The sequence below is a fragment of the Elaeis guineensis genome, chromosome 2, assembly GCF_000442705.2.
Source record: "Elaeis guineensis isolate ETL-2024a chromosome 2, EG11, whole genome shotgun sequence".
NCBI classification, from domain to species: Eukaryota; Viridiplantae; Streptophyta; class Magnoliopsida; order Arecales; family Arecaceae; genus Elaeis; species Elaeis guineensis.
In genome coordinates this window covers 113252547-113278596 of record NC_025994.2, presented here as the reverse complement: position 1 = coordinate 113278596, position 26050 = coordinate 113252547, and the positions used below count along the sequence as shown (strand labels likewise).

At 36.4% G+C, this 26050-nt stretch overlaps 2 protein-coding genes across 4 annotated transcripts in view; both read left to right on the top strand.

Moving 5' to 3' along the window:
- Window positions 1–6147: 6147 nt before the first annotated feature.
- On the top strand, window positions 6148–12721 carry LOC105042137 (probable beta-1,4-xylosyltransferase IRX9L). Of its 2 annotated transcripts, XM_073252810.1 has the most exons (5): window positions 6149–6843; window positions 6932–7927; window positions 11451–11697; window positions 11982–12179; window positions 12377–12721. In XM_073252810.1, exons 2-4 carry the CDS (start codon window positions 7020–7022, stop codon window positions 12150–12152), a joined length of 1326 nt encoding a protein of 441 aa, XP_073108911.1. In that variant the 5' UTR covers window positions 6149–6843; window positions 6932–7019; the 3' UTR covers window positions 12153–12179; window positions 12377–12721. The 2 variants fall into 2 exon arrangements, 1 of the variants encoding a protein (XP_073108911.1); XR_831479.3 differs by having other exon boundaries at window positions 6148–7927; window positions 11982–12212.
- A 4412-nt stretch (window positions 12722–17133) lies between these two features.
- LOC105042128 (eukaryotic translation initiation factor 2 subunit alpha homolog) overlaps window positions 17134–26050 on the top strand; it is a 9460-nt gene continuing 543 nt past the window's right edge. The window contains exons 1-6 of one of the 2 annotated variants that reach the window (XR_003800984.2): window positions 17134–17800; window positions 17966–18052; window positions 18143–18289; window positions 18410–18514; window positions 18598–18728; window positions 25566–25664. Coding sequence is in view for 1 of the 2 variants with exons in the window: in XM_010919231.4 (XP_010917533.1) it covers window positions 17372–17800; window positions 17966–18052; window positions 18143–18289; window positions 18410–18514; window positions 25566–25664 (867 nt within the window). In the remaining variant the exon portion in view is untranslated. The remainder of the gene's footprint in view (window positions 17801–17965; window positions 18053–18142; window positions 18290–18409; window positions 18515–18597; window positions 18729–25565; window positions 25665–26050) is intronic. The other variant, XM_010919231.4, reaches the window with a different exon arrangement.

The window sequence follows — 26050 nt, the reverse complement described above, 5'->3', positions numbered from 1 at the left end:
AACACTGAGTTGCTATCCAAGGTTATTTCAATGAGTATGGAACCTAACATATAGACTTATGCACCATGGATGTCACAGATGTAGAGATCTGAATCCAGATAATTCAATGGTTAATTTTTTACATAACATCTCTGTATAGACCAAGTGATAAATTTCTCCTCTGTGGAATTACACGTTATCTTCCTGCTTGTTGGAGCGCCGAGAAAAGTTGTTTCGCATTGTACTTCCAAATGCTTTCAGTATAAAAATCAAATTCCAAGGTTGTAAGAACGTGAAAACAACACTCAGTTGTGCAGTTAAAACCTGGGAAGCCAATCCCTTCATTTGCAACAATAAAAATAGATTCAGAAACTCATGAGGGTTTGGTTAAACCTACAATTTAAATTTATCATCATCAACATCAGCCAAGCCTTCTCTATTGCAATTCAAAGTTGAGAACTCTTCAAGGATGATTAAGGGGGAAGGCAATAGACATCGGTGTTCGCCATAATCTTCTCTTGAGCAACCTTCAAAAATTGTCCTGTGTGCTCCATCAGATGTATATCAAGTCATATGTGGAAATAAAGGCAATATCAAGACATTAAGGACTGCAATCTAACTATACCACATTGCCATGCACAAAGTTAGGATAACTGGTAAAACTCAATTAAAGACCATATCATATTATTATTACTTAAGTTCGGTGCATGCTGATACAAAGCTTTTGAATTCCACATGAGATCAAATTGACTGCTGGATAACAAGTAAAAAGGAATGAATAACCGAATATAGTAAAATGAATTTGCACACCAAAGGATGAAATCTGGTAGGTCCTTTCACTATGCCCTTGGGATATTTAAGCAGAAGAGCCAGAAACATTCCACTTGGAGAGAGAGCAAACCCAATGAAATGCTTGGATTTAATTTTCTATTTGCTTAAACAGTGAGCCAGAAATATATAGAGAGCAAAGTGAGGAAGAACAATCGTCGTCTCTGGGACTCTGATTTATTATATATAACATGAAAATGTTTGTAAATCAACCAAAAACATACAATTAGGTTATCTAATTATATAAACTGCACTCTTGCTCAAACTTCTGTAGCTTTTCTCTCCAACATTTAATTTCATTCTACAGTATGAAAACATTAATTTAGTCACAATTAGGATATTGGCAAGTTAGCATCAGTTTCGTGTGCGCATAAGGGGCATACCAAAGCATTTTTTTTTCTTTCATTTCATTAATTTAGTCACAATTAGGATATAAGCAGTTAGTTATGGTCATCTAGGCTTCCTTGTTTCCTTGTGTCTCTCCTTTTCTACATTCAATTGACCATAACAAATAATATGCTTTGATTATTCAATAATTTGCAAAATATAAATTATTTATGATCAATTCAATAAACATGTACAAATTGCAAGTTGATGATGCTTTATGTTGGTAATGATGGTTATGTTTTTGCAATTATCATTATTATCTCTTCCCCTTTCCCCTAAATGTGGTCCTCCATACTTGTTTTGGTGTAAATAACTAAATGAATATAAGATGCCTCATTTGGGTGAGTGGTAGATCACTCCCTCTCTATTTAGTACACCATGCAGAACTAGTAGGCGCATGGATAGGGATGCATTATGCTCTCAATATCTATAATGCAATAGACATATGGCTTGAGAGTGATTCAGCCACTGTTATCTTTTGCTTGTCAAAATTTCACATTTGCAGCTTCAATAACCACCATTTGTTGAAGGATTTCTCAGCCTGGAGATATCTGCTTCATTCTTTGCAGGTTTCTTACATTAAGCTGATAAGGAATTAGGTTGTAGACTAGCTTGCTGCTCAAATTTTTCATGGTGATTTTATAATTCACAAGACTGTTGCAGGTAGACATGAGTGGGATTTCTCATCATTTGTGATTCTTTAATTGGGTTATCTGTTAATGTTGTTTAGGCCCATTGTGGTTTCTTAGCATACATGCGTGTTTTTACTTTCTTGTTTTCATGTAAGCCCCAACCCCCAAAAAAAAAAAAAAAAAATCCTAGCAAGAAAAAAAAAACTAAATGAATATATCTTTGGTCATTTATTATTCAAGGTCTTTCTAAATGAATTTTTTTACATTCTTCCATATTGTCCATCTTTGCCTATAGTTGATTTATTCATGATTGCAGAATTTGTTACCGTCGAGAATATGGCTATTGATGAGCGGAACTAATCATGAGAAACGAAGGCATGATTTGCTTAGTAGCTCGCTTGCCTTTGTTGTTTGTTCTAACAATGAATCAGGGCCAATCCACATTTTAAAGCATGATAAAGATGAACCAATTTGAATGTCACCTAGCTTGCCCAACAAAGTATAGTCTCAAATGACTCGGCAAATGGATCATTCTATAATTCAGATGGTTTAAAGCCTCTCTGCCTTGCAATTTGCCAAGGTTTCCAGGTTCAAATATTCTAGTAAAGGCATATGGCATGAGTTGACTTGGCCAGAATGAAGCAAATTCCAACCAAACATGGCCTCCAAGCTGTGCTTGACCCCTGAGGCACGTTTAGGAGAGGGTAATCACCCATCATACAACCTAACCTAGATTAAGTTGACCTACATGGCTCACTCTGAGAGCTCTCTTGTTTCAACATCAAGAGCCAAGTGTGAAAACAGTTATCTATCAGACTTTGTCCAAGAGACAAGAATTGAATACCATATTGACATAACTAATTAGCCAAGTTGGAACAGGCCTTGCTAGACTTCATCATGTGTAGCCCTTGTCCATAAGAACCTTTCTGAAACTTTCATTTGTTTCTAATCACACCTCAAAAAATAATGGGTACCCTTGAAAACAACAAGAATGTGGTGTTTGTTGAAGAATAAATATAATATGGGAATGATTTAGGTCGACACATATGGCGATCGCAATCCTTTACACGAGAAACGACGAATGCATGAGGGCAGTGGGTTCACATACCTGCACCTCCCATCATCGTCCTCCGGTGAGCTGCAATCACCAAATGTACTGATCTTAAAAAAATACCAAGAATCGTGTATACATGATTTAGAAATATATCATATCAACGGATACGTAGTAAAAAGTTTTTTGAATTGGTCTAACTAATGTTGGCATGAGTAGGTTAAGCCTCTTTCAATGCACGTACATGTTCATGCTGCTGACTTTCTCTTGAGATACAATCACAGTTTATTATGATGCGAATTTTGCATACGAAAGCAAGAATTAAGAATATTATAAACTGATGGCTTCTAATCACTCGAACTTTGTTTTTTTTTTTTTTTTTAAAAAAAAAACATACTTTAAGGCATCCATCTGGTGTTCATGAGATTTCGTTAATGATAGTAAGCAACTCTATATTCGGCTACTTTTCATGTCTCACACAAATTTTCAGGAGTTACATTAACCCTCTCCTGCCGCGTAGCATAGTGGCTTTACAAGTATATATTCACATCAACTTCTTTATAAATAAATAAATAGTACCATCTTTTTTAAAAAATATTTTTTAATATTTATTTTTTTTGATTTTTATGGATGCATTTATATTCATTTTGAATAATTAATTCATCCATTCTAACTAAAAAAAATTAATAAATAAATTTAAAAAACTGTCAAATCAATCAAATTACTTTTTTAGTGACTAATATCCAAATCACTCCGCATGTCACTGCAACAAATCCGTTCGAAACTCTCATGAGAGTCCAAGGTTCACACGTTATGGAGAGTGTCTAATTATAACATCAATAGAAGTTACAAGAAAGTCTAACGGTGTCTGTGCTTGGTCATCTTAATGCAGATTTCAAACGTACAAGTTGCAATGGATCATTAAGTCCAAATGCAGAAAAAGATCACACTAAGATCACTGTCAAGCCGAATTCAATACGGCCAAAAAGAAATGACTTTTATTGCTAACCAACGTCAAGGAAGCCCATTTAAAACACCAAAATACTAATGAAGTATATGAATTATTTTACTCCCTCTCATATTTAGGCTAAGTTATGACTGTGTCTAATGGGCCGGGTCAATGGGGAAAGAGACGTATCTCTGCCCGACCGGCTTTGACGAGCTCAACGGTCATGATAACTAACACGCATCATCCAATAAATTGGGCCAGTGATTTATTTATCTTTTTGATAAAATATAACATTCATGACCCTTTTAATTATTTATTAGTTATCTCCACACTGGACAGAACTGAAATGAAATATATTTATTGCTCTTCTTCTATAAGATAGTTTGACGTTTTCATTGAGCTTAATAGGATTGCATGCAACAAGATGGAACGTGAAAAAGAATAAACTACGACATGATATAGAGGTGGATTAAGTTTTCATGAACAACTGTGCTTAGAATACTGATACTTTTTTCTTTTTTTCTAATACTGAGAAATACTTTATCTAGTGGCCTTAATGTACCATGAATCTAGATCGGTACATGCGTTGCTTGCTTCTTCATCAAACTTTCTTTTGAATGATTAATGTCATTATGTAAGGGGTTACACTAGATCGGTTGCTGTCTGAAGTGCACCATGTATGCCTGATACCCTAACATGGAACATACGATACAATTGGTAATTCAACTTTTCGTATCTACTTATCCAAATAAAAACAAAAGAAAATTGTTCCTTATTTGATGAGTCCAAAAAGTGCATTGCATCAACGGAATTTTAGTTATACATCTAGTCTAGCATGAAAGTAGTGATCCTTTGTTATTGGTCAGTCTCGAACTCAATTGGTTGTGGCAAATTTCAATGTCAGGTATTGCTATGGTTGATGACTGTAACTATGGAATAATTTCTCGAGGTATGGTCACAATATTATCAATTACAGCATTTTTTTTTTTTTTGGTGGATTATCAATTACAGCATTGGACAATATATATGATAAAAGAAGTAATTATTACGTGATAATGATCTCCAATAATCTCGAAGCAAAAAATGATCCCATATAATGTTGAAGAAAAAGATGGAAGAGGTACGATGTCACGATTTCCTGAAGAAAAAGGCCACGCATGATGCACGATGTATGACAAACTACTGAGCCAAAATATTTATTGCTTTCTTACCTAAGTTCTATGAATGCAATGGAGTTGACAATGACAGAAGACTAACCCGGAGGTAACCATAAATTTTAATGTTACACTACATAAAGCCCAGAAACTTTCTTACCAAAAAGGGGGAAAAGAGGAAAATCTAGAAACTCGGTCTGATGGCCTAAAGGTGTCCTCAAAAGCTTTTAATTAGTTGGGTGCTTCTGTTTTAATAAAAAGTACTTTAGGATGTCAGCAACATAAAATTATATCAACAAGATAGGAAAGAAGCATGGAAGCAAAGTTCAACAGCAATTGGACCAGTGAATTTTTGTTGATACGTGCTTTTTAAAGGAGAGAATGAAATTTTCGGATGAGGATAATTGAAAAAAAAATTTTCTTTTGAAAATAAAATCACAATCATTCATATTTCTTCTCATGTAAGTATATTATGATGCTAACATATTAGAATGAAAAAAAAAAAAAAAAAAGGGGTAATTAATGCTTGTTCATAGCATTTTGGTTATGAATCCACTAAGTTGGTGGGACATTAAACATAAATTTGATTGGAATAGTCTAAATTGGGAGATATGAAGCTCTCAAGATATCGTCCGCAGTTTTGCCTTTAATCTTTCAAGTGTCATGGTCCCTTAGATCATACTCAAAACAGCCATCATTGGGTCGCCGTTGCTTCATCACAATCCAGATGCATCAAAACATAATCGGATGGCTCTGATATATGAAATGTGGCATTGATCATGACCCACCCAACGCAATGGTCCAAAATTCAGGCTGGGAAGCTCCGACAAACCTGCCGAGCGTGGTGACGACAAACGATACACGAGTCCCGACAACCCATCTTTTTATCCTGACTACTGCCGTCCGATCGACAACGGACCGTTCAGATCGCCTCGCACCACCGAATCTGCCGTGGCTCCGTGGCTCCGTTGCACGCCGAGTTGGAACCCAACAGCCGTCAAACGGATTCAAACCCGTCGGAGTCGGAATTGGGCCCACCTTTGTTTTTTGGTTGGGGGGTAAACAATCGGGCCCTTTCCGGTGCGAGATGGGACCTACGAGATTTTGATCCATCCGATCTCCATCCGACGGTTCGCATAATATAATAAAACGCTCTCTCTCTTCCCTCTCGGAGCGGCGACTGGGACGCCATTTCCCGAGACCAGTCTTCCTCTCCGCCTCGCTTCCCCGGCGCCGAGCTGGGGGGACCGTTTGGGTAAGCGATCCCCAGAGAAGGAACACCGAGTGGAGGGCGCGGAGGCCGGAAGGGGATCGGATCTCAGATCCCCGTTCGAAGCCGGCGGGGACCTTCGCGCTGCTTCGTCTTTGGAGCTGGATCATTCTAGGATCTCTTTGTTCTGGTTTTGGTTGTGGTATTTTGAATGTAAGGAGGGAAAACTCGATTTTTTTTTGTGTTTTTGATGTGATTTGATGCGAGTGTTTGATTTTCTGCAGTGATTTAGACAGGGATTAGTATTTATTTGAGATCCGAAAAGGTTTGGTTTGATTTCTTTCTATTTCGAGCTTAAATTGGGGGGTTTTATTTGCCTTTTATTTCTTCCGGAGGTTCTTTTGGAATGATATCTTGGGTTAAACATGCAAGGAGGGGGAATCAGATGCCTGATTTTGGATTTTTTTTTTTTTTAATTTGATTCTAAAAGCTTTTTGATTTCTGGGTTTTTATAGAAGTAGCATCAGGAAATACGGAGTTGTTGTAGGGTAATACTTGAATTGGATTCCCTTCTAAATGGTGCTCTGGTGTTGGAAGTTGATCATCCAGAGATTGAAAGAAATATTGGTGAACGAATATTGGGGTTTATCCAAGTAAGTCTAGGAGTTCCATTTGGAGTCTTACTAAAGCTCAGCTGTTTAATGTGTGGTCAAACTGACATATTCATGGAGCTGTGATTAGCTTTTCAATGGATTGGCGGTGTATCTAATTTTCGAAGACAGCGGATTGATCCTGGAAGAATTTCCATGGTATTTGTTTAATGTAAAGAATGGCATCATGCAGAAGAAGTTTGTCTACAGTGCAGCGAGATGGAGCTTTGCAAAATGGAGAAGCTTGTGTTGATAGCTCTCCCTCACCCAAGTTGTCTCATTCTCCAGCGTACTTGGCTTTGAGAGGGTTTCTGAATTCATTGTTGAACTCTATTAGTTTTCTTATGGCATCGAATAGGATTCAAGCTGCTTTTGCCGGTATGCTGGCACGAAGGTCTTCTCGGCCTTTGGAGAGGTCAAAGTCGAAGGGATTCCACTGGAAGCGAGCCTCCTTCCATATCTTTGTCTTTTTTATGGCAGGGGTTTTCCTTGGTTTCACCCCATTTCTCTCTGTTGATATCTCCAGGAATTTTGTGTCCAAACATAGGGCCTTTTCCTTTAAGGAGGATTCAGCAGCTGAAACTGTTGCTCACCAGAAAATTGATTCAGTAAGGGAAGAAATTCTATTGATTGATAAACCACACAAGGAAAACTATGCTGTGGCAAAATGGTCTGTGAAAAATGAGTCTCTTGATACCACATCTGCTGTACCTCCTGTTTCAGATACAGACTTAGTGCCCCAAAAGCATTTGATAATTGTGACTCCCACATATGTTCGGCCATTTCAAGCATATTATTTGAATCAACTGGCTCAGACATTAAGGAATGTACCACCCCCTCTACTATGGATAGTTGTCGAGAAGTCCATGCAGTCCGCTGAAACGGCAAAGATCTTGAGGAGAACTGGGGTCATGTACAGACATCTTGTGTGCGAACAAAATGCCACCAAAATAAAAAATAATGGTGTTCGCCAGAGAAATGTTGCACTGGCTCACATTGAGAAGCACCATCTTGATGGCATAGTATACTTTGCAGATGATGATAGAATCTATTCAATTCGCCTCTTTGACCAAATGCGTCAAATCAGGTATTTGCTTTCCTTATGACCTTAATTGCTTGTTACTCTAGACAATCTGGTGTCAGGGGAACTGATAATTTATTTTACTATTTATTTTTTTAATATAAGTTGTTTAAATTGTTACTGTAATCAAATTTTATTAGAACTATGATAGTAAACATTCTTCCATCGCGTCAATATTTATGGTTAAGATAATGCAATTTTTCAGATTCTAAACCCCTGATGTCAACTCTATATGACATTTGCTTTAACCCTTTTCACATGCTTCATCTGAAATTCTGAATATTTCAACTATCCTTGGTAAACATACCTGTGTGCATTGGGTCCTAAATAGTTTGCTTTTGTTAGGGAGTCAAACATCGATAGCTGTTTACTTTTGTGGCATCGGATAAGCTTGGGACTTGTCCAATGCTTTCGAAACTTTAACTACGTACTTTTTTAAAAAAAAAATTATTTTATTACATTGTTTTGAATATCTTTTATGTGTAAGTTACAAGATTTTTGGTGGATTGTTGTACTTTTTTCAGCTATGTTCATCAAGACCCTCCTTAGGTTCTGGAAGAGAATTGCACAAAAATCACCTTGGAATCAATTACTGCAGTTTGCACTTTATGGGAATGTGAATTCAATGTACATCAAATTCAGTCTACGCATTCATTATTGCTGACTTATGAGTTGAAAATGAACTATAATGTTGCCTTTATGTGCATAACAGATGAACTGACATATGGATCAAATCACAAATCTTAGAAAGGCAATCCTGCAATTCTTCTACCTTTTTGTATCTACTATTTAATTTGCCATACACACAATAATGGACAACAAAGAAGCTAATTTGGTTCATGGAAAAAGGGTGTGCTTATCCTGCATTTATTTGGGAATGTCTTATTAATCTTTATCTTAGGTGATATGCTGCCAAGCCATTTAGGTTTTGGCAAGCAATTCACATTCTTCTATGCTTGGGGAGAAGATATCTATGTAAAGCATTTTCTTATCAAAATATCCATTCCCTATTTTCTTAGTAAAGTGGTTCAATTCTATAATCCATTCCGAGACTTTGTCTTTTAGTCCTCCTGCCAAAAACATAACTGTGGTGAATTGGTTCATATCCAGGAAACACCTCCTACGTTAGAAAGTTAAGTCATTTTGATGGGAAGGACGTGATGCATCATAATTTTTCAAAAATTATACCCACTATGTCTTTCAGAAAAAAAGTTTTTAAAGAATTTTAAAGGTTCTTCATCGATAACTGGAAAAATGTAAAGACTGCTAGATGAATGTTGGAGGAGCAGAACAACACAATTGCCGAGCAGATAAACACTGTTGATCTTACTGATGACAGATAAATATGGAATCCTGAAATTATAAAGCTGATGGTTTTAAAAAATTTTGATTATCTGGATTATGTTCTGTTTTGTGTCTTGGATTTGTGATATGCTAGTATAAAATTGTGCTTTGAACCAGAGTGAAGTGGATCAATTTGAAGATATCCCTGTGCCTACGCCGAATGCTCAGTTAAAGTGGTTGGGAATGTTTGTCTTCAAAAGAACTTTTAGGATGTGGAGGTGGAGTAATACGCCTGTGCTCTTTCACTATTTAGTGATCATTACTTACTGTACAATTTGGAGAAGATGATTCAAATAATTAGTACATCAGAAGGTTTTAGTTCAAAGCAATCAACTAGTTTGTCATATATAAAATACACTTTCTAATCATCATCTTATCTGTGTTTTAAAAATAGTGGTATCTCGTGAAGATTAGACCTCTTTTGTTGGCTCTTTGTATTATAGAAAAGACAATTTGCAATGGCCTGTAATCCCTCTTTCTTTGTTTCTTTCCTTCTAAATGTGTGAGCGTGTGAATCAACAAATGACTTCCTCATTCATTATGAGGCGGCCAGACACATTAGATCTGGCTGTTGCTTTGCAGGTGGGGGATAGAATACCTAACGTGTTCTTGGATGTCATGATGCTGGTGGCACAATCATGATGATCAAGTTTCTGAACCATATTTTTCGAGCAATCCTGTGATAAAGTAAAGAAAATAGAATCAGCATGTATTATGAAGTGAGTAGTTTAACAGTGGACAGAATTCCTGAATGAATCCAAAACAGCTAAATTCTTCTGTTCTTGAAATTTATGACAGGCAAATCCTTTTGCTTTAGTTGTCATTTTGGTTTGTGGTTTATAACGGTTCTTCACTGTAATGATGAGGTGATAAACTAGTGTTGACGATGGAAAGAATCTGAAGGACATCTAAAACCTGAATTCTGGATTGGTACTTCAGCAAAAAAGAAAAGAAACTCGGCAGTTCTTGATATGAAGAGCTTTGTTGTGGATAAGGTTCTTGAGAGGATTCTGGGCAATACTGTGATTATGGTCAAGCAATATCTGGGAGAGGCCATTTCCTCTTGCATTTATTAAAAGAAAGGTTCAGAAACTGAAGTTTATCCAACTGATTGTTTTCCTTTTCTCTTTTATCATGGAGAAGATACAATCCACACTATTTAAAGGGGTGGATAAGATTATTGGAAGTCTTAGAAGACCGCTCATCTTTTTTACTTTTCTTTGCAACGGGATATTCTATAGAGATAGGATCTCTTGCTGTCTGCTACAGTAATTATAAAAGATGTGACACTTGCTGTTGTGTAGCCTTTCTTCCATGTTGATGCTCCTCTCCCTTGTGTGGGTGGTTCATAATTTGATGCTAGCCAGCTTTAAATATGTCACACTTCCTGATTTGAGGTAAGATAGGAGAGACTAAGGGCTAGGCACCCCTCATGCACATTGAACCTGTTGGAAGGAAATTTTTTTCAAGCCCAAGGCTCTTGCTTGCAAGAATGAATTCACTTGTAGCTGTGGCTAATTTTTCTTGTTATTAATGCTTGAAGGGAAATCTAGAATTATTGTTGGCTGGAAATGGGTAAGGATGCACCTTTGATGCTCATATGCATCCTCCAATGCATAAAAGGTTTGGTCTCGGGTTGAACTACTAGAAGCTCATTGGACAAAATGCCAATACACTGAATGATTTCTCCCAGATTCCTTTACCTGCTGATAGGTTTTGGCAAAATATGACACCTCAGAAGATCCAGAAATTACTCTTTAACTATTACAAAATGCAGAAACTTCAATATCTTTAGTTCTAAGAAAGTCGAGCATCTTGCCCTTTTGGGGAGAAAAACCTTGTTAATATGAATCAGTAACATATTCCTGTCTGACATGATTGTTTTTGACCTGGTCAAAGGAACATCATGTTGGTAATGTTTTGAATATGATTAGTACTTTGGTACTGCCAGTGTAGAGTTGATATACTTTTCACTGCTTCTTGGAAAAGAGGGGATACACTGGGAATTAGCCCCTAATAGGATCAGACTGCCTGGACGTTTTCCTTAAATCGACAATTAGTAGATTTCACAAAGCTTATTGATAATGTTTATGTAGAAGGACTATCTCTTGACTATACAGTTCTATTCTCTTACCATCTCTCTTTTTTAAATTGTTTTTGTGACTTTTTTTGCTTTGAGTTGTAGGCGCTTTGGAACATGGCCTGTTGCAATGCTTGGGGGAGGTAAAAACAAAGTGCTATTAGAAGGTCCTGTTTGCAATGGCAGTGAAGTAATTGGATGGCACACAGATCAGAGAAGCAGGATATCTCGAAGATTTCATGTTGACATGGCTGGCTTTGCATTTAATAGTACCATACTCTGGGATCCTAAGAGATGGAACCGCCCAACTGTTGAGCCTATTAGGCTACGTGCTACAGTAAGAGGTTTTCAGGTTAGTTCACTTTCTTATAGACATCATATGCGTTGCAGTTATTGTTCTTATACTTTTTATATTGTGGAGTAAGTTGTGTTAATGATGAAAGAAATGCTGGTGCGAAATCTTGTAGGTGATGCCTTTTTTTTTCCCCCCTGGTTTTGGTGGGGTTGTGGGGGGGGGGGGTGATGAAGAATGTGTCATCCTTGTTAGAGGACATGACTTACCAGAAAGGGCCTCGTTACTGTACTTTATGCAGTCGATCATTTAGAGATGTTTAATGATGTAACATATAATTTCAGGAGACCACATTCATTGAGCAGCTGGTTGAGGATGAAAGCCAAATGGAAGGTTTAGCAAACAACTGCTCCGAGATTATGGTTTGGCATCTCCATTTAGAAGCTCCTGAACTTATCTATCCAAAGGGCTGGTTGATGCAGAAGAACTTAGAAGTTGTTGCACCTTTAACATGAAAGCTGGCCATGTGAAGTCGTTCCATTGTATGTATTCCCTGACAGGACTTTCTGCTGGATGTCAGTGAGCTTCACTTTAGTTGCAATTAAATAACCTTGCTCTCTGCATTATGAATTTTGTCATGTACAAGTTGCTCTGTGATGTACAATTGGAACCCTTTTCAAGATGTTTTTAAACTACACTTGATTCACCTTATTTCTTATGTTACACTTTCGTGTGGCAGGAGCTGATTGAAAATGGTGTCTTATCCTGCTTGTATCACCTCGAACTACCTGGACTGCTGCCCGGAATGTCTGCTCGGATTTATCTTCTATGATGAGCAGAGGCGCAGGCTTCTTGATGCAAATGTTGTTTGTTGTATTCTTTATTTCAGGCTTTTTTTCCTGGTTTCTTTATCCAGACGAGACAGACCTTGTACAGTTGTTTTTCCTTTTTTTTTTTTTTTCAAAATGTGAAAAATTGCATCCATTGGTACTGTTGGGAAAGAAAACAAGCACCTTTGGAACATGCAAAAATTTCTATTTAACTGCCATTATTCAGAAGTAAATTGACCATCAATTTTGTGTCATTTCTGTTAATTGTTTTCCATAATTGCAGACTCTGGCAGCCTAGACTTATGTTTTGCTAATGGGTATGGCAATCTGCAATTGAGGTGGATCCTTATGTTGATTGTTATTCTGTTTGGTGTATTCTGTCTGTGATCAGGAGTTTTGATATAACAGAGTTTCTTAGCAGTTCTATCTGATATAAAGGATCTGGATGGCATGCGTGCTGATTATTACTCAAGCTATACATTTCTCTCTCTTCCTGCCTAGTGGTCTTGCACATATGTTACTATATGTTAGAGAGACGCAAAAACAATTGCTATAAGAATATTTAATTCCAAGGATCATGTACTTTCAAAGCTTATCTTCTCATGTTAGTTTTCTTGGTACTGGATGAGCCACTATTTTAGCTAGGCCAAGAAAAACATATTTATTGGCAAATTTAGTTCAAATATTCTAGATCAACTGCTCTGTTGTGCAAAATATTTTATCTTCATTACACTATTCTTGCGATGCCCAAGGCATGACCGCACTTGTGAAGGCATCATTCAAGCATACAAGTTTAGCAGAATAAAGCATGCAGAATTTGATTTACAATTAATAATCTCACCACCGTTCATTTGTTCGGATGGTGTCACCCCTTGCTACCTGAACAAGGGGTTTAGATGCGATGCTGGTTAGAGTTGGTATTTTCTAATCGGAAAAAAGCAGGGGAGATGTAGAAGAATTGAGGACTGGCCTTTTTCTAATCCAAGAAAAACAAAAAGAAGAACTTGTGATCTCAAGTTTGCGGGTCATGGTGTACATGGCGTAATTAACTTGTCTCATTTGGGATGATGGTACTGGGAATTATCATATCAGATTCAAGCCATTCTTCACACTATCTAATTGCATGGAGCAGCCACTTCGTCGAATACAAAGGCTGATTTTTTATCCCTTTAAGCTAAGCAACCGCACAGTTATTATTGATAAGTTCTCAAGCTAAGAAAGCGTGAGTACGTGGGGTGTAATAAACATATTACTTTTAAATTTTGAGACATCTTTTTTCCAAATGCCCGAGTTGTTAAGGAGACCGACTCGAAATCTGTTAGGCTCCGCTTGCGCAGCTCTGCAGTCCTGCTGTCGATGGATAACATAAATTTTCATGACTTAGATATTTAAGTAGTCCAATTAATATTACAACTTTAAAGGGTTACCCGTGAAACAGTTTTTTTTTTTTTTTTTAACCCGACATCTACATGATATATTTTACCGTATATGGCTTTCAGAAAAATCTTAATTATTTTAAAATTTTCAATTTTTTTAAATATTTTTATTTTTATCCCAAACTTCAATTCGTTGCAATCAAATCATCTGATTTTTTTTAAATATTAAAATTATTTTTTTGACTATTAAATCATTTAATGGTCATGATGAAAATAGTCATATGCTATTACGTGACATTTAATGGATATTAATGTGGCATGAAATTAGCTAATATAGACTTCTTCCTCATTTCCTCCTCTTAAAATTTTTACTTCTCATTTTCCTCCTCCACTACCTCCTATACCATCATTGGCATCTCCACCTACACCACCATTAGTTCCAAACCTTCTATCATGCCTACCACTACCGCCTAGACTATCTCTACCGCTGTCACCTTCTAAGCTGCCGCCACCCTCTTTAGGTTTTGATACATTTTTCATATTTCAAAAATTTTGATATTTGTCATTTTTGAAAAGTTTGCAAAGAACATCATTTATAGGATTGTTAAAGACTTTATAATTCTCTCTCTCTTTTATCTTTTTTTTGCTTTTTTGTCTCTCCCTGAATTCATCTTCTACAATTTGATTAGAGCATATAGAAGGATTTTAAGGCGCAAAGCGGTGGATTTATAGTTCAATTATTGTTTGTCAAGTTTTATGTACTTTTCAATTTTATCAAATCCATCCTTTTTTTTTTTGATCTTGTAATCTATCCATTTAGCTTACGAAAGTTGGCTTTTTGTTTTTTGTCTTTTATTTTTTCTAATGGGAATGGGAGGTAGCTGGATGCAACTCTTTATTTATTCTCAAAACAAAGTGAGAATGAGCAGGTTACAAAGATTAGGCCCTTATAAAATAATAGCAAATGGAGTTTAAGCCCTTCCAGACTCATGAAAGTTGTGTTAAGAAGAAATACTGGCTTTTGAATTTTGTTTGCCATAGATCTCCATTGATGGATCATTGAGCACTAAAAGGATCACCTAGTCTGAAGCAGAGTTTGTTTCCATCTTCTATGTTTTCTGTAGGTTAAGTTTCGTAGGGCCTTAGCCCACATTTCTAGTTTTGTTTTGTGCTATAGATCTAGTGTATACACTTAAATTATTTTTCAGATTAATAATTTTTTTTCAAATTTTTTATCATGTTGCAATGGTTAAGTGAAATCAAAATTCCACCATTACCATTATACCATTCCACTGGCCATGAAGACCAGATCGGAGCATTTGATGTCAAAATCTTTTTCAAAAATTCTTTGCAAAGTTTGTGCCATATCAATGGTGGTGGCAGCAGGCTTGGTGGCAGTGGCTGAGGTGATCTTGATGATGATGGTAGGCATGATAGAGGTTTTAAAGTTGATGGTTGTGTAAATGAAGATGCTGGTGATGGTGTAGAAGGTGATGGAGGAGAAAAATAAGGAGCAAAATTTCTAAGAAGGAAATGAGGAAGAAATAGTCTACGTCAGCCAATTCCATACTATATTAACATCCATTAAATATCACATAATAGCATGTGATCATTTCTGTCATAGTTATTAAATGAGTCAACGGTCAGAAAAATAATTATAATATTTTAAAAATTAGATAATTTGATTGCAACAAATTAAAATTGAAGTTTAAGATAAAAATAAAAAATTTAAAAAAAATCAGAATTTTTAAAGTGATTAAGCTTTGAGATAAAAAAAAGCTCAATGTACATTTAAACCATCTATGTATTACAAAAATGTATGGGGGTTAAATAAAAAATAATTTCAAATTTTTTATACCCCTGCTTTTACAAATAAACCCGTCTAATAGTAAATTACTTGCGGAGTTACCTGGAGAATACATCTCTCTCTCTCTCTCTGCATTTCAAACCTCCATTATCTATCTTGTAGGGACCTACGCATAAAAAACTTACAACTTTATTCTTTTAATAGATTAATATTATAATAATATTTACTCATGCAGGGTTTTATATGCAAAAAATTTAAGTTTGTATTTGGTGTATCGTCAGACAATCTTAAAAGATAATCTGGATTACCTGCAGGATAGATTGTCATTATTAAATTATCAGTAATATTGATTACAGTAAAATTATTAGGAATCTTAATTGACATGTTTGGTATGATAATCAGATTACTGGTAATATAACATCAAATTTTCAAAACATCTTTAATCAAATTTATTAAAAATTCATATATTAAAAATCCATCATCTCTTTCCATTGTTCCCCTTTGCTCTTCTCTCTCTCCCTCCTATGGGATTTTCTGCAACTACACCCAAGCTGCCCTCTGCTCCACCACCCCTCCTCCCTCTGCCACCACCTTCGTCCCCTCGCCTTCACCCCCTTTGCCTCTCTTTCGCATCCTTCTCCTCCAGTCCTACGACCTCCGGCCTCCAATCCAACTCTACGGACGACCTCATCGAGGCCTTCCACATCGCGGAGATCCACTTCACCTCCAACGTCCGTCTCCCTGCCCTCTGCCTCCTCAAGCACTCCCTAGCCCCTGACTCCTCTTAGCCCGATGTCTTCTGCCCCCCCGACGGTGATGGCTAGCATGGTGGAGTCATTGTATGATTCAGCTTCGATTCGATCGACCGACTGCGAAGATGCTTTTGACATTGCTGTTAGCAGAGGTGAATCGACAGGTGGTGGTGGAGGCCAGGGCGACAGTGGCGGCATCTGGGCCATCGAGGTGATTGCGGAGCGGGTGCTGATGGCTCTAAAGCTGCTGTGCACGATGGTGGAGGGGCAGCAAAGATGCGAAGGCACACGCTAGTAGCGTCGGTTCTAGCCGGAGTGGTGGAGAGGATGGGGGGAGGGGACGGAAGTGCGCAATCGAGGTGCTAATAGTGATGTACGGTGGCAAGCGTGCATCGGAGGTGCCGGAGGATGTGGCGCGAGCAATGGTGACAGCATGTTCCATTCCATGCAGGAAAAGAAGAGTTTAATTTATTTTTTTGATAAAAATAATTTTATTTAAATATTTTATTATCAAATTATCAAATATTTGATAATTTATATAGTTATTATTTTTTTAAATAATTTAAATTATTTTTTAGGAGGTAATTTAGACTGTTTTGGTAATCTAAATTGTATCAAATGCAATACTGTTTTCTTTTGCAATGTAGGCCTCATTTAGCTTATAAAATATAAGGAGGTTAATGCGCACAAATCTTAAAAGACGCTCCTTTGGGGACTTATCGGGGAATAACTTCCCCTCAAGAAAGCTTTTTACTTACTGGGGAACGATTTTCCCCAAGGAGGCGTCGGGATTTTTATTTTTTTCGCCTTCTTGCTCAGTTGTCACTCTCCACCGGCGAACGAAACGGAACCCTAGCCTTGGCCCTCCTCTCTTTCCTTCTCCAAAAAGAGCACCTCAGAACCCTAATCGTAGCCCGCTAAACCCTAATCGTTATCGCAGGAGAGAGAGGAAAAAGAAATCAGAAAAAGATGCCGAATTTGGAATGCCGGATGTACGAGGCCAAGTACCCGGAGGTCGACATGGCGGTGATGATCCAAGTGAAGAACATCGCGGACATGGGGGCGTACGTCTCCCTTCTGGAGTACAACAACATCGAGGGCATGATCCTCTTCTCCGAGCTCTCCCGCCGCCGCATCCGCAGCGTCTCCAGTCTCATCAAGGTCGGCCGCCAGGAGCCCGTCATGGTTCTCCGCGTCGACCGCGAAAAGGGCTATATCGACCTCAGCAAGCGCCGCGTCTCTGAGGAGGACATTCACGCCTGTGAGGAGCGCTACAACAAGTCCAAGCTCGTCCACTCCATCATGCGCCACGTCGCCGAGACCATGGACGTCGACCTCGAGGACCTCTACATCCACGTAGGCTGGCCCCTCTACCGCAAGTATGGCCACGCCTTCGAGGTCAGCTTGCTCGTCTCTCCTTCCTTCCCTTAAACCCTTGTTATAATAAATCAGATCCGCTCTTCCCCTGCTTTCACCGATGTGTTTATGGAGGGAAAATCGTTCTTTCGCCATATGTTGGGCGTATTCATGAAATAACAATTGGATCTTTTACATGTTCTTCAGGCGTTCAAGTTAATTGTGACGGACCCTGATTCGGTTCTTGATTCCCTTACCCGAGAAGAGAAGGAAGTCGGTCCGGATGGGCAGGAGGTGATTGGCGGTTGCGTGAAGTTTTGATCCTTTTGCTTTGACTTTCGTGTTCTTTAAGGGTTAAGGTTTAATTGGGCAGATTGGTTGCAGGTGACTAAGGTGGTGCCGGCAATGACGCCAGAGGTTAAGGATGCTCTGGTCAAGAACATTAGGAGAAGGATGACCCCGCAGCCATTGAAGATACGAGCTGATATTGAGATGAAATGCTTCCAGTTTGACGGGGTTCTTCACATTAAGGTTTCTCCTTATTGGGATTGTACTTCTAATGTTTCTTGGGGCCCTTTTTGTCTGTTTGGTCTAATTTCTTGCGTTGTTGTTATGATTCTAGACCTGTTTGCTTGTTCAATTTCTTTGCAGGAAGCTATGAAGAAAGCAGAAGCTGCAGGCAATGATGACTGTCCGGTGAAGATAAAACTGGTTGCTCCTCCACTCTATGTTCTCACCACTCAAACTCTTGACAAGGTTGGTGGGAGGCTTTTTCCTTCTTGGCATTGCTTGATTTAGTCTTGTGTAGTTTGCTTATAATTTTTTGGGGCACTATGTAGGTTGATTTTTTCTTAGAACTTCAATACCATCTGGTTCGAGGTTTATGATCCAAAAGGGTAAGGAAAACCTGGTGGGAGAACATATCAGATAGTGCTAGAGAAACAAAACTATCATGCAAAAAAGTTATGTGGTTAGTATGGAGTCTTCTGTAGTTCCTTTCACTGTTAGCAATACTTAATTTGGTACATGTTGTCAGTTAGAGAAGCACAAAGACAGTCAAGTGTCAGCTGTTGCCTTCTGGCTTGGATATTTGTGTCATGGAAGCATTTCTTAAGAATATTTTTTTCATGTTGCATTTGTTTTAAATTATTCCCAAGTCAAACAGACTGAAATCTAGTTGCCATCTTTACAATCATCAACAAATTTTGGAATTATTGGGGTGTGGAATAGCTTAATTGCTAAATTGTTATGGTTCCTGTGGGCAATTTTTTTAATTGTAAAGTTGCTTAGTTTGTTATGAGTAAGGAGGCCTAGTAGGATTGTTGTTTACATGGTCTTGGATGATTCTAAGGCGAAAATGTTCATTCTTGTTTGGAATGTTGGTAGATATATTACAATAATGTGAATGAGAACTTTGTGGAGGGGATAGGTTGGGCGCCCGTATTTTTGTGAATGATTCAATGTGGTTGTATGGCTATCTCGCTCATTATCAATGCAACCTTGTTTTGTATCATCCCATGATGTTATGCTAATTTAGGTTCTTTCCCTTTTTCACAAAGGAGAATAAGTCTTGGGGTATTTCATCACTTTGTTGTTATGTCTTCTCAGACTTGAAATATCTGCATTAATATCCTAAGTTAGGTTGACTTTTAAAACAAGGTACTTGCCTAATGTCATATACCATAGCAAATAAAGATTTCATGCTCGTTGCCGCATCACAAAATCCATGCATCTTTTCTATTCTTGTTATTACCTTGAGTTTAGGTTTACAGATATGAGGATTAAATGATTAAACATTAAATTTTTAAGGTTTTAAAGGACTGAGTTTTATGCAGGTGAATCTGTTTGAGTAGTGGTTGCACTTTTTTGTAACATATTTGGGAAACATTGTTTGGCTTTAAGGCAAAAAGAGGTGGAAAAGAGGGTCCTTTTGAGTTTCTAATTGTTTGGGAAAATGTTATAATGCATTGATAAATTCTATAGATTGAATGGGTGGAGTATAAAGGACTATTGGGTATAAGGAAAGAATGCACTAAAAAAGAAGTTTGACTTGAGGAGAATCAACATCGAGTCTCCATTAGATAAACTACAACAATATCCAGTGGTCCAAATGTGATCTGAGCAACCTCAGAATAAGTATTAAATTGAATGTGAGCTCAAGGATCCATCTAATCAGATAGACAAGTCACCCAAGCCAACTCTTTTTTGGGTATTACATTTTCTCATAATCATATAGGGACGTTGGGTATATTTTAGACGGTGTCTATATGATAACTGGGATTTTAATGATTTGCACTGTATTTAGTGGTTAGGAATATGGAATTCAATGCTTCAATTTGGTAAATGGGATTCTAATGTTTTGCATAGCATTTAGTGGTTATGAACATGGAGTTCCAATTCTTCAATTTGCTGAAGGGGGAGAAGATAGGAAATGGATGCATAAGTTCAAAGTTTTGAAAACTCAAAAAAGAAGTTAAAAGAGCAAGGAAAAGAATCAATAACATTGTTGAATTGGATAAGTTGAATATGAACTGAAACCTATGGTGGATGCAAAAAACAAAATATATCAAAGCAAGCTAAAGAAGGATGATACAGAGAGTTTGGAATGAAAATAAATCTATTATTGGCAAAAATCTGGAGTTTTTGATTTCTGTGAGGGTAATGAACAAAGAAGCCATGTTAAAACTTCTAGCATGTTAAAAGATGCTTTCTCCAAGAAACCTGATGTGAGATATCCTTTACGATATAGAGAAATAAAGATAGACAAACATGTGGTCAATAAAGCACCAGTCATCTCTTGTGGTTCTTACAAGATCTTGTCCTATTTATTTTCAACAATGCAAATGTGCTTGATTTTTGACTCTTTGCCAAAGAAATTCTGATGGTCTGATGGGGATATACTTTGTGAAGTTTAACAGAATCCTTGTCTTTCTTTAGTTTTTTAAAGGCTTACGTTTTATATTTCAGCTTATCATCATAACTAAGTTTAGAGGATGAGTCAAATCTGCTCAAATGTTTTTTCATGCCTTGTGATCCTTGCTTTCTTTGAATTGATTAATGTCAATGGAGGACAGCATAGTAGCTTTCTTGAGAGGAGGTGAACACTTAACGATGCTTCACCATCTTTAGACATGATCAATTTTTTTGTTCTGTTGTTATGTCTTCATGAGTTGGCTACAATGAAATGCTTACTATGTAAGATACAAAGCGAATTTTAGCTTTATATTGACTTATCTGTCTTTCACAAACATCAATGTCCTTGGACAGTCTTTCTAATGTAAATCAAAAATCTTTGATTTGTCTATGAAAATACATGATTTGCTTCCTGACGATTTGTTTAAATTTGCAATGGAAATCATCAACAAACTCTTGACGGCTAATATATGTATTTAGAAGATCATTAACAGTTTCATTTTGTGGCTATGTATTCCTTTAAGTAGGTCAAATTCCATGTTATGGCATGGTTTGATGACTATAGTACTCTTCCTTGAAAGAAAAAAGGTCTATAAAATGAGATAAAACTACTATCTATTGATGATATGTGGAATTTTCAATGGCTTCCGGTGAACTAGGGTTTCTTCAATTGTCCACAAATTTATCAGAAGTTGCCAGCTTACCAAGCTGGTAAGGTCTCCTACCGGTTATATCAGAGACCTGGTTTCAGATCCCACCTTCACCAGGGTTTCAGGGTTAAGGTAGTTGGGGAAGGCTACTTCCCATTATATACTCATTGCCTAGGTTCTATTTTACCGAAATGGGGAAGAAACAAAATTTTCAGAAATGCTAATGAATCAATGATGTCATAAATCATTTCCATTCTGCGTCCTATAGTAAGAAAAAATGAATGAATGGAATCCTAGACACATTAAAGAATACCCATACATTGGAAGAAGCTGTTTACCAACATCTCACCGAGTGATCCCAACAGCATTTTGCAGGTTTAGATGGCAAAAATATTCAAGTTCATAGTACTAATAAAGCCTGATGAGCTCATCATGTGTATTCATGGCTGGTAAATATAGAACAAAATAGGTTCATATAAAGGAAAAATGTGTGGATCATCTCTGTTATCATGGAACAAAAATATGTTTAGGTTAAAGGGAATATGCATAAAGAGTCAAAGATTGAGTGATATGAGTACTCACATGACTTGATCTAGGAGCTTTCCATCAAGCTCATTATCAATGCTCTTAGGAAGTGCAATTGTAAATCCATGATTACTGGAGCTTCTTGAAAAGCCCAGAAAGCACATATCTGGATTTTTGTAGAATAACTGAATATGTTAAACTTTACGCTTAATTATGATTATACCACGCTTTGTAGTTGTTATATGTCACCAAATTTAGATGGATACTGCTCTTACCTTCAAGAACTACATGCTTGGAAGGTTTGATTCACTGACAGATTTGATAGTAGTGCTTAGTTCTAATTATGCATGGTTTCAGCTTTCTATGTACCATATGGGCTACAGCTTTCTATTTTAGGAGGTTTTAAATATGTGTTCTAGTGAGGCCTCAACAAGGTAATGCATTGCCTGATGTAATATTGGTTTAAACAGCATACCAAGGAAGACTAGTTCACTAAGGATTTCTGGTTTGCAGTTTCCCAATTTGGTAAATTCTATGCTGAAAATCTGATTCACCTTCAATATGGTTTTGCAATCTCTTGAAAAAAATGTGATGATGACTTCTCATGATGTCTTTATGGTAGGAATATTAATTTGTTTACCTTGGAGCTGTAAATGATACATATATCCTGCAAATATTTAGAAAAGATACAGGCATAGAAAATTGGAATAAAATTTGCAGGATAGTTCATTTTATGAAAACTGGTAGCCACCATATACAAATTAGTGGGCTTGTGGAAAATTGCATTTGGCTGACATTTTGAGTTGGTTTTCTTTGATACTAATAGTGTCTTATAAAGAACTCGTTTAAGTTATAGATACATGAAAAGCTACTTTTTCCTCAAAAAGCAATTCTTGCAAAATTAATCGTGTGAGACTGTGAATCCCCAGTTCTTAAGCACTGTGTTGAACACTATAAAGCCAACCCACATCATTTTGCTCCCATCCTTCTTCATTGAGAAGGCACCAATATCCATCCTAGCACTTGGTATTTCCTCAATTGTTTGTCCTGGATAAATTTGTGGCTAGTCAAAATGGTTATGGTGGACCTTCTAGTATTTAAAGGCTTGAAAGTTGGGCTCCACCCACTTCAGCTATGCTTAGTCTTCGACTAAAGCAGAGTTTTGATGACCCAATCATTATTAACAATAACACATTAGTCCCCTTCCCTCACCTCCTTAAAAAAGAATAAATAAAAGAACTTATATCTCTGTTAGCAAAGGCCACATGACTATTTTGTTGCTTAGCATGGAGCCAAAATCCTGCTATATGGCTCGTTCCAGATATAGGTCTGTTGGTGCAGTGGAGATAAAGCACGGAGGGAAATGCCAGATGGCAGTTATGCACACAAAATATCAAATTAGAGAATTTAGAAGGTCGTCATTCTGCTACATGAATTAACATATAGTATAGCTGAAGGGTTAAATACATAAAGATGAGAGGGACAGTGCTGGGAGACCTTGGGCATGTTCGAGTTCCCAGATAATAGGAGGTCAAAATTTTCCTTTATTCAATATAGATGATTAACTAAGGCTGATTGCTGAACCGGAATTTTTCAATGGGCTTTGAAAGGCTTTTGCAAAAGTTTGGGTCCTGATTTGACCTGACCTGAGTTTGCTAATGGATGACAGGTTGAACAGGTTAACCCTGTGACTTAAACAGGTTTTAGAAAATCAGTATGTGAAATAGGTGAACCAGGGTGTATGTCAGGCTGTCACTGACCCCCATGACATCTCATCTTGCCTTCTGCTTAAAGGCTCTGTTATCATTATCCCATGTCCGGCCATCATATATTATCATCGTCTCTTTTTTCTTGTTTTTCTCTACCTTTGCCCTTGCTGACCCATTTGCTGGACTATACCTGACCTAGAGGCTTAATGAGTCTAACAATTTTGTATCTAGCTGGATTCAACCTGACCACTGAATGATAAATGGGTAGGTTATTAATGAAATTTAGCTTTGAATATCCTCAATGGGTGGTACTGGAACCCAACACCCTAGTAACACCCTTAGGTGTATCCGTGTATGTATATTTATGTTTTCAATAATATATTTTTATGGGTTTTTTGCGTGTATATCCTCCTAAACATTCAAATTTACGTAAATATCCTTTCAAAATTGATATTTATATATATCTCCTCATAAAATATTTGTTTTGCATGTATATTCTTCTTTTTTCTTGTTTTTTTTTTGTATGTACCCACATCATTTAATACCATTAAAAAATGAATGCTTTAAAATTTAAATAATTAAAATATCCTTATGGGTAGATGTGCAAAAAAAAAAATTATAAGGATATATATACAAATAGTAATTTCATGAGGGTATTCATGCAAATCTGAATGTTTAGAAGGATATACATGTAAAAAATTTTAATTTAATTTTTATCTATTTCATCTAGATGGATTCAGGTCCTCTTATTCTATAATGTAGTAACATATTACATAATATAACAACACGATGACGATATTATATAATATTTTATATATTAGAATACTATATTATATTTTATTTTTATGCAAGATGGGACGATTATGTTCATCTTATAACAACATGATAAATCTTATACACTTCACAAAGATATTTTTGATAAAAAATTTTAAAATAAAATATAATAAAATTATAAATTTTTATAGTTACAGAATGTCTAAATCCACAACTATGTCCATTCTATGCAAATATACAAGCTATCCATCTAATATCAGGTTTAGATACTTTTCTTAGAAGCATATTATTATACATTAGAGGAAACATGGATTCTTACGATTTGTCTATTTTCGAGATAAAATAATTTTGATCTATCATTTCATAAAAAAATTATTTTATCTATGTAAATTAATAAATTAAGTAAATTTATTATTTTAGTTGTATATGTTAATTTTTCTCTATTAGAATAAGGAAAGAATTAACAAACTAAGAGAGGTGTATTTATGTTAAGGATTTTTTGCATGTATACCCTTCTAAATATTCAAATTTGCATGAATACCCTTATAAAATTATTATTTACATATATATCCTTATAATTTTTTTTTGCAGGTCTATCCATAATGATATTTTAGTCATTTTAATTTTAAACCATTAATTTTTAACGGTGTTAGATGGTATGGATACATATGTAAAAAAAGGTATTTTATGATGGTATACATGCAGATATCAATTTTGAAAGGGTATTTATGCAAGTTTGATTGTTTGAGAGGGTATACATGTAAAAAACTCTATTTTTATCAATCAATCAATTGTTATATCAAAATTAATTTGACATGTGAGATGATATTTTTGACGTTTTATTAGGTCTGTAATATAGTTTAATTCAGATTCTTCCATCCAAAACATGGGCGCATATGTTAAAGGATCCTAAGCAACACAAAATGCTCCGGTTTTATTGATGTATGTCTTCCTACTTTACGTTTTTTTTTTTTTTTAATTAATGATTTTCTTGCTTAAAACTCTAAAACTTTGGTGATAATTGTTGAGATCACCGCATTATTAAAATAGAGACTTGCAAGCCTGAAATCTGAAGTTGAAGTTGAGATTGCAGACCTTTGTGTTGTTGTGGTCCTCACGTCTTTTCCTATTTCCATCTCTTTTGAAACAATAGATATATAATGTATAATTATAGGTGCAAGCCTGAAACATACCCATGTGTTTTCTTATTTTTCTCACTATATGTCTTCTGGGCAGGAACAAGGAATAACAATTCTAAGTAATGCTATCAAGGCATGTACTGAAGAAATAGACCGTCACAAAGGAAAACTTGTAGTGAAGGAGGCACCGAGAGCTGTGAGTATTAATTCCCTATTAAATAATATCATGTTTGATTGTTTACTTTTCTCTTTCACATCTCTGTTGAATTTTTTTCCCCCATACATATATACATACACGTGTGTGTGTCTGCGTGTGTGATTTTTTACCCTTCTTCTCCACACCCCAAGGATTTTTTTCCCCTTTTATATATATATATATATATATATATATATATATATATATATATATATATATGTATATATTGTGTGTGCGTGGACGCATGTGTGCAATTGCGTGAGTATTGCTAAGATCTGCATATGAATTGATAGCTATCATATTATATTATCTTTGTGATCATGGCCCAATTCTAGCGACAAACACTATTCCAATTCCCATGATGGTATTTGCTAGATTGATCAGTC

Excerpts from the sequence above, each read along its gene's own strand:
- LOC105042137 (XM_073252810.1), top strand. The coding sequence starts at position 7,020 with ATGGCATCATGCAGAAGAAGTTTGTCTACAGTGCAGCGAGATGGAGCT. Across the intron at positions 7,928-11,450 it reads GACCAAATGCGTCAAATCAG|GCGCTTTGGAACATGGCCTG; the intron begins GTATTTGCTTTC and ends TTTGAGTTGTAG. Across the intron at positions 11,698-11,981 it reads CTACAGTAAGAGGTTTTCAG|GAGACCACATTCATTGAGCA; the intron begins GTTAGTTCACTT and ends ATATAATTTCAG.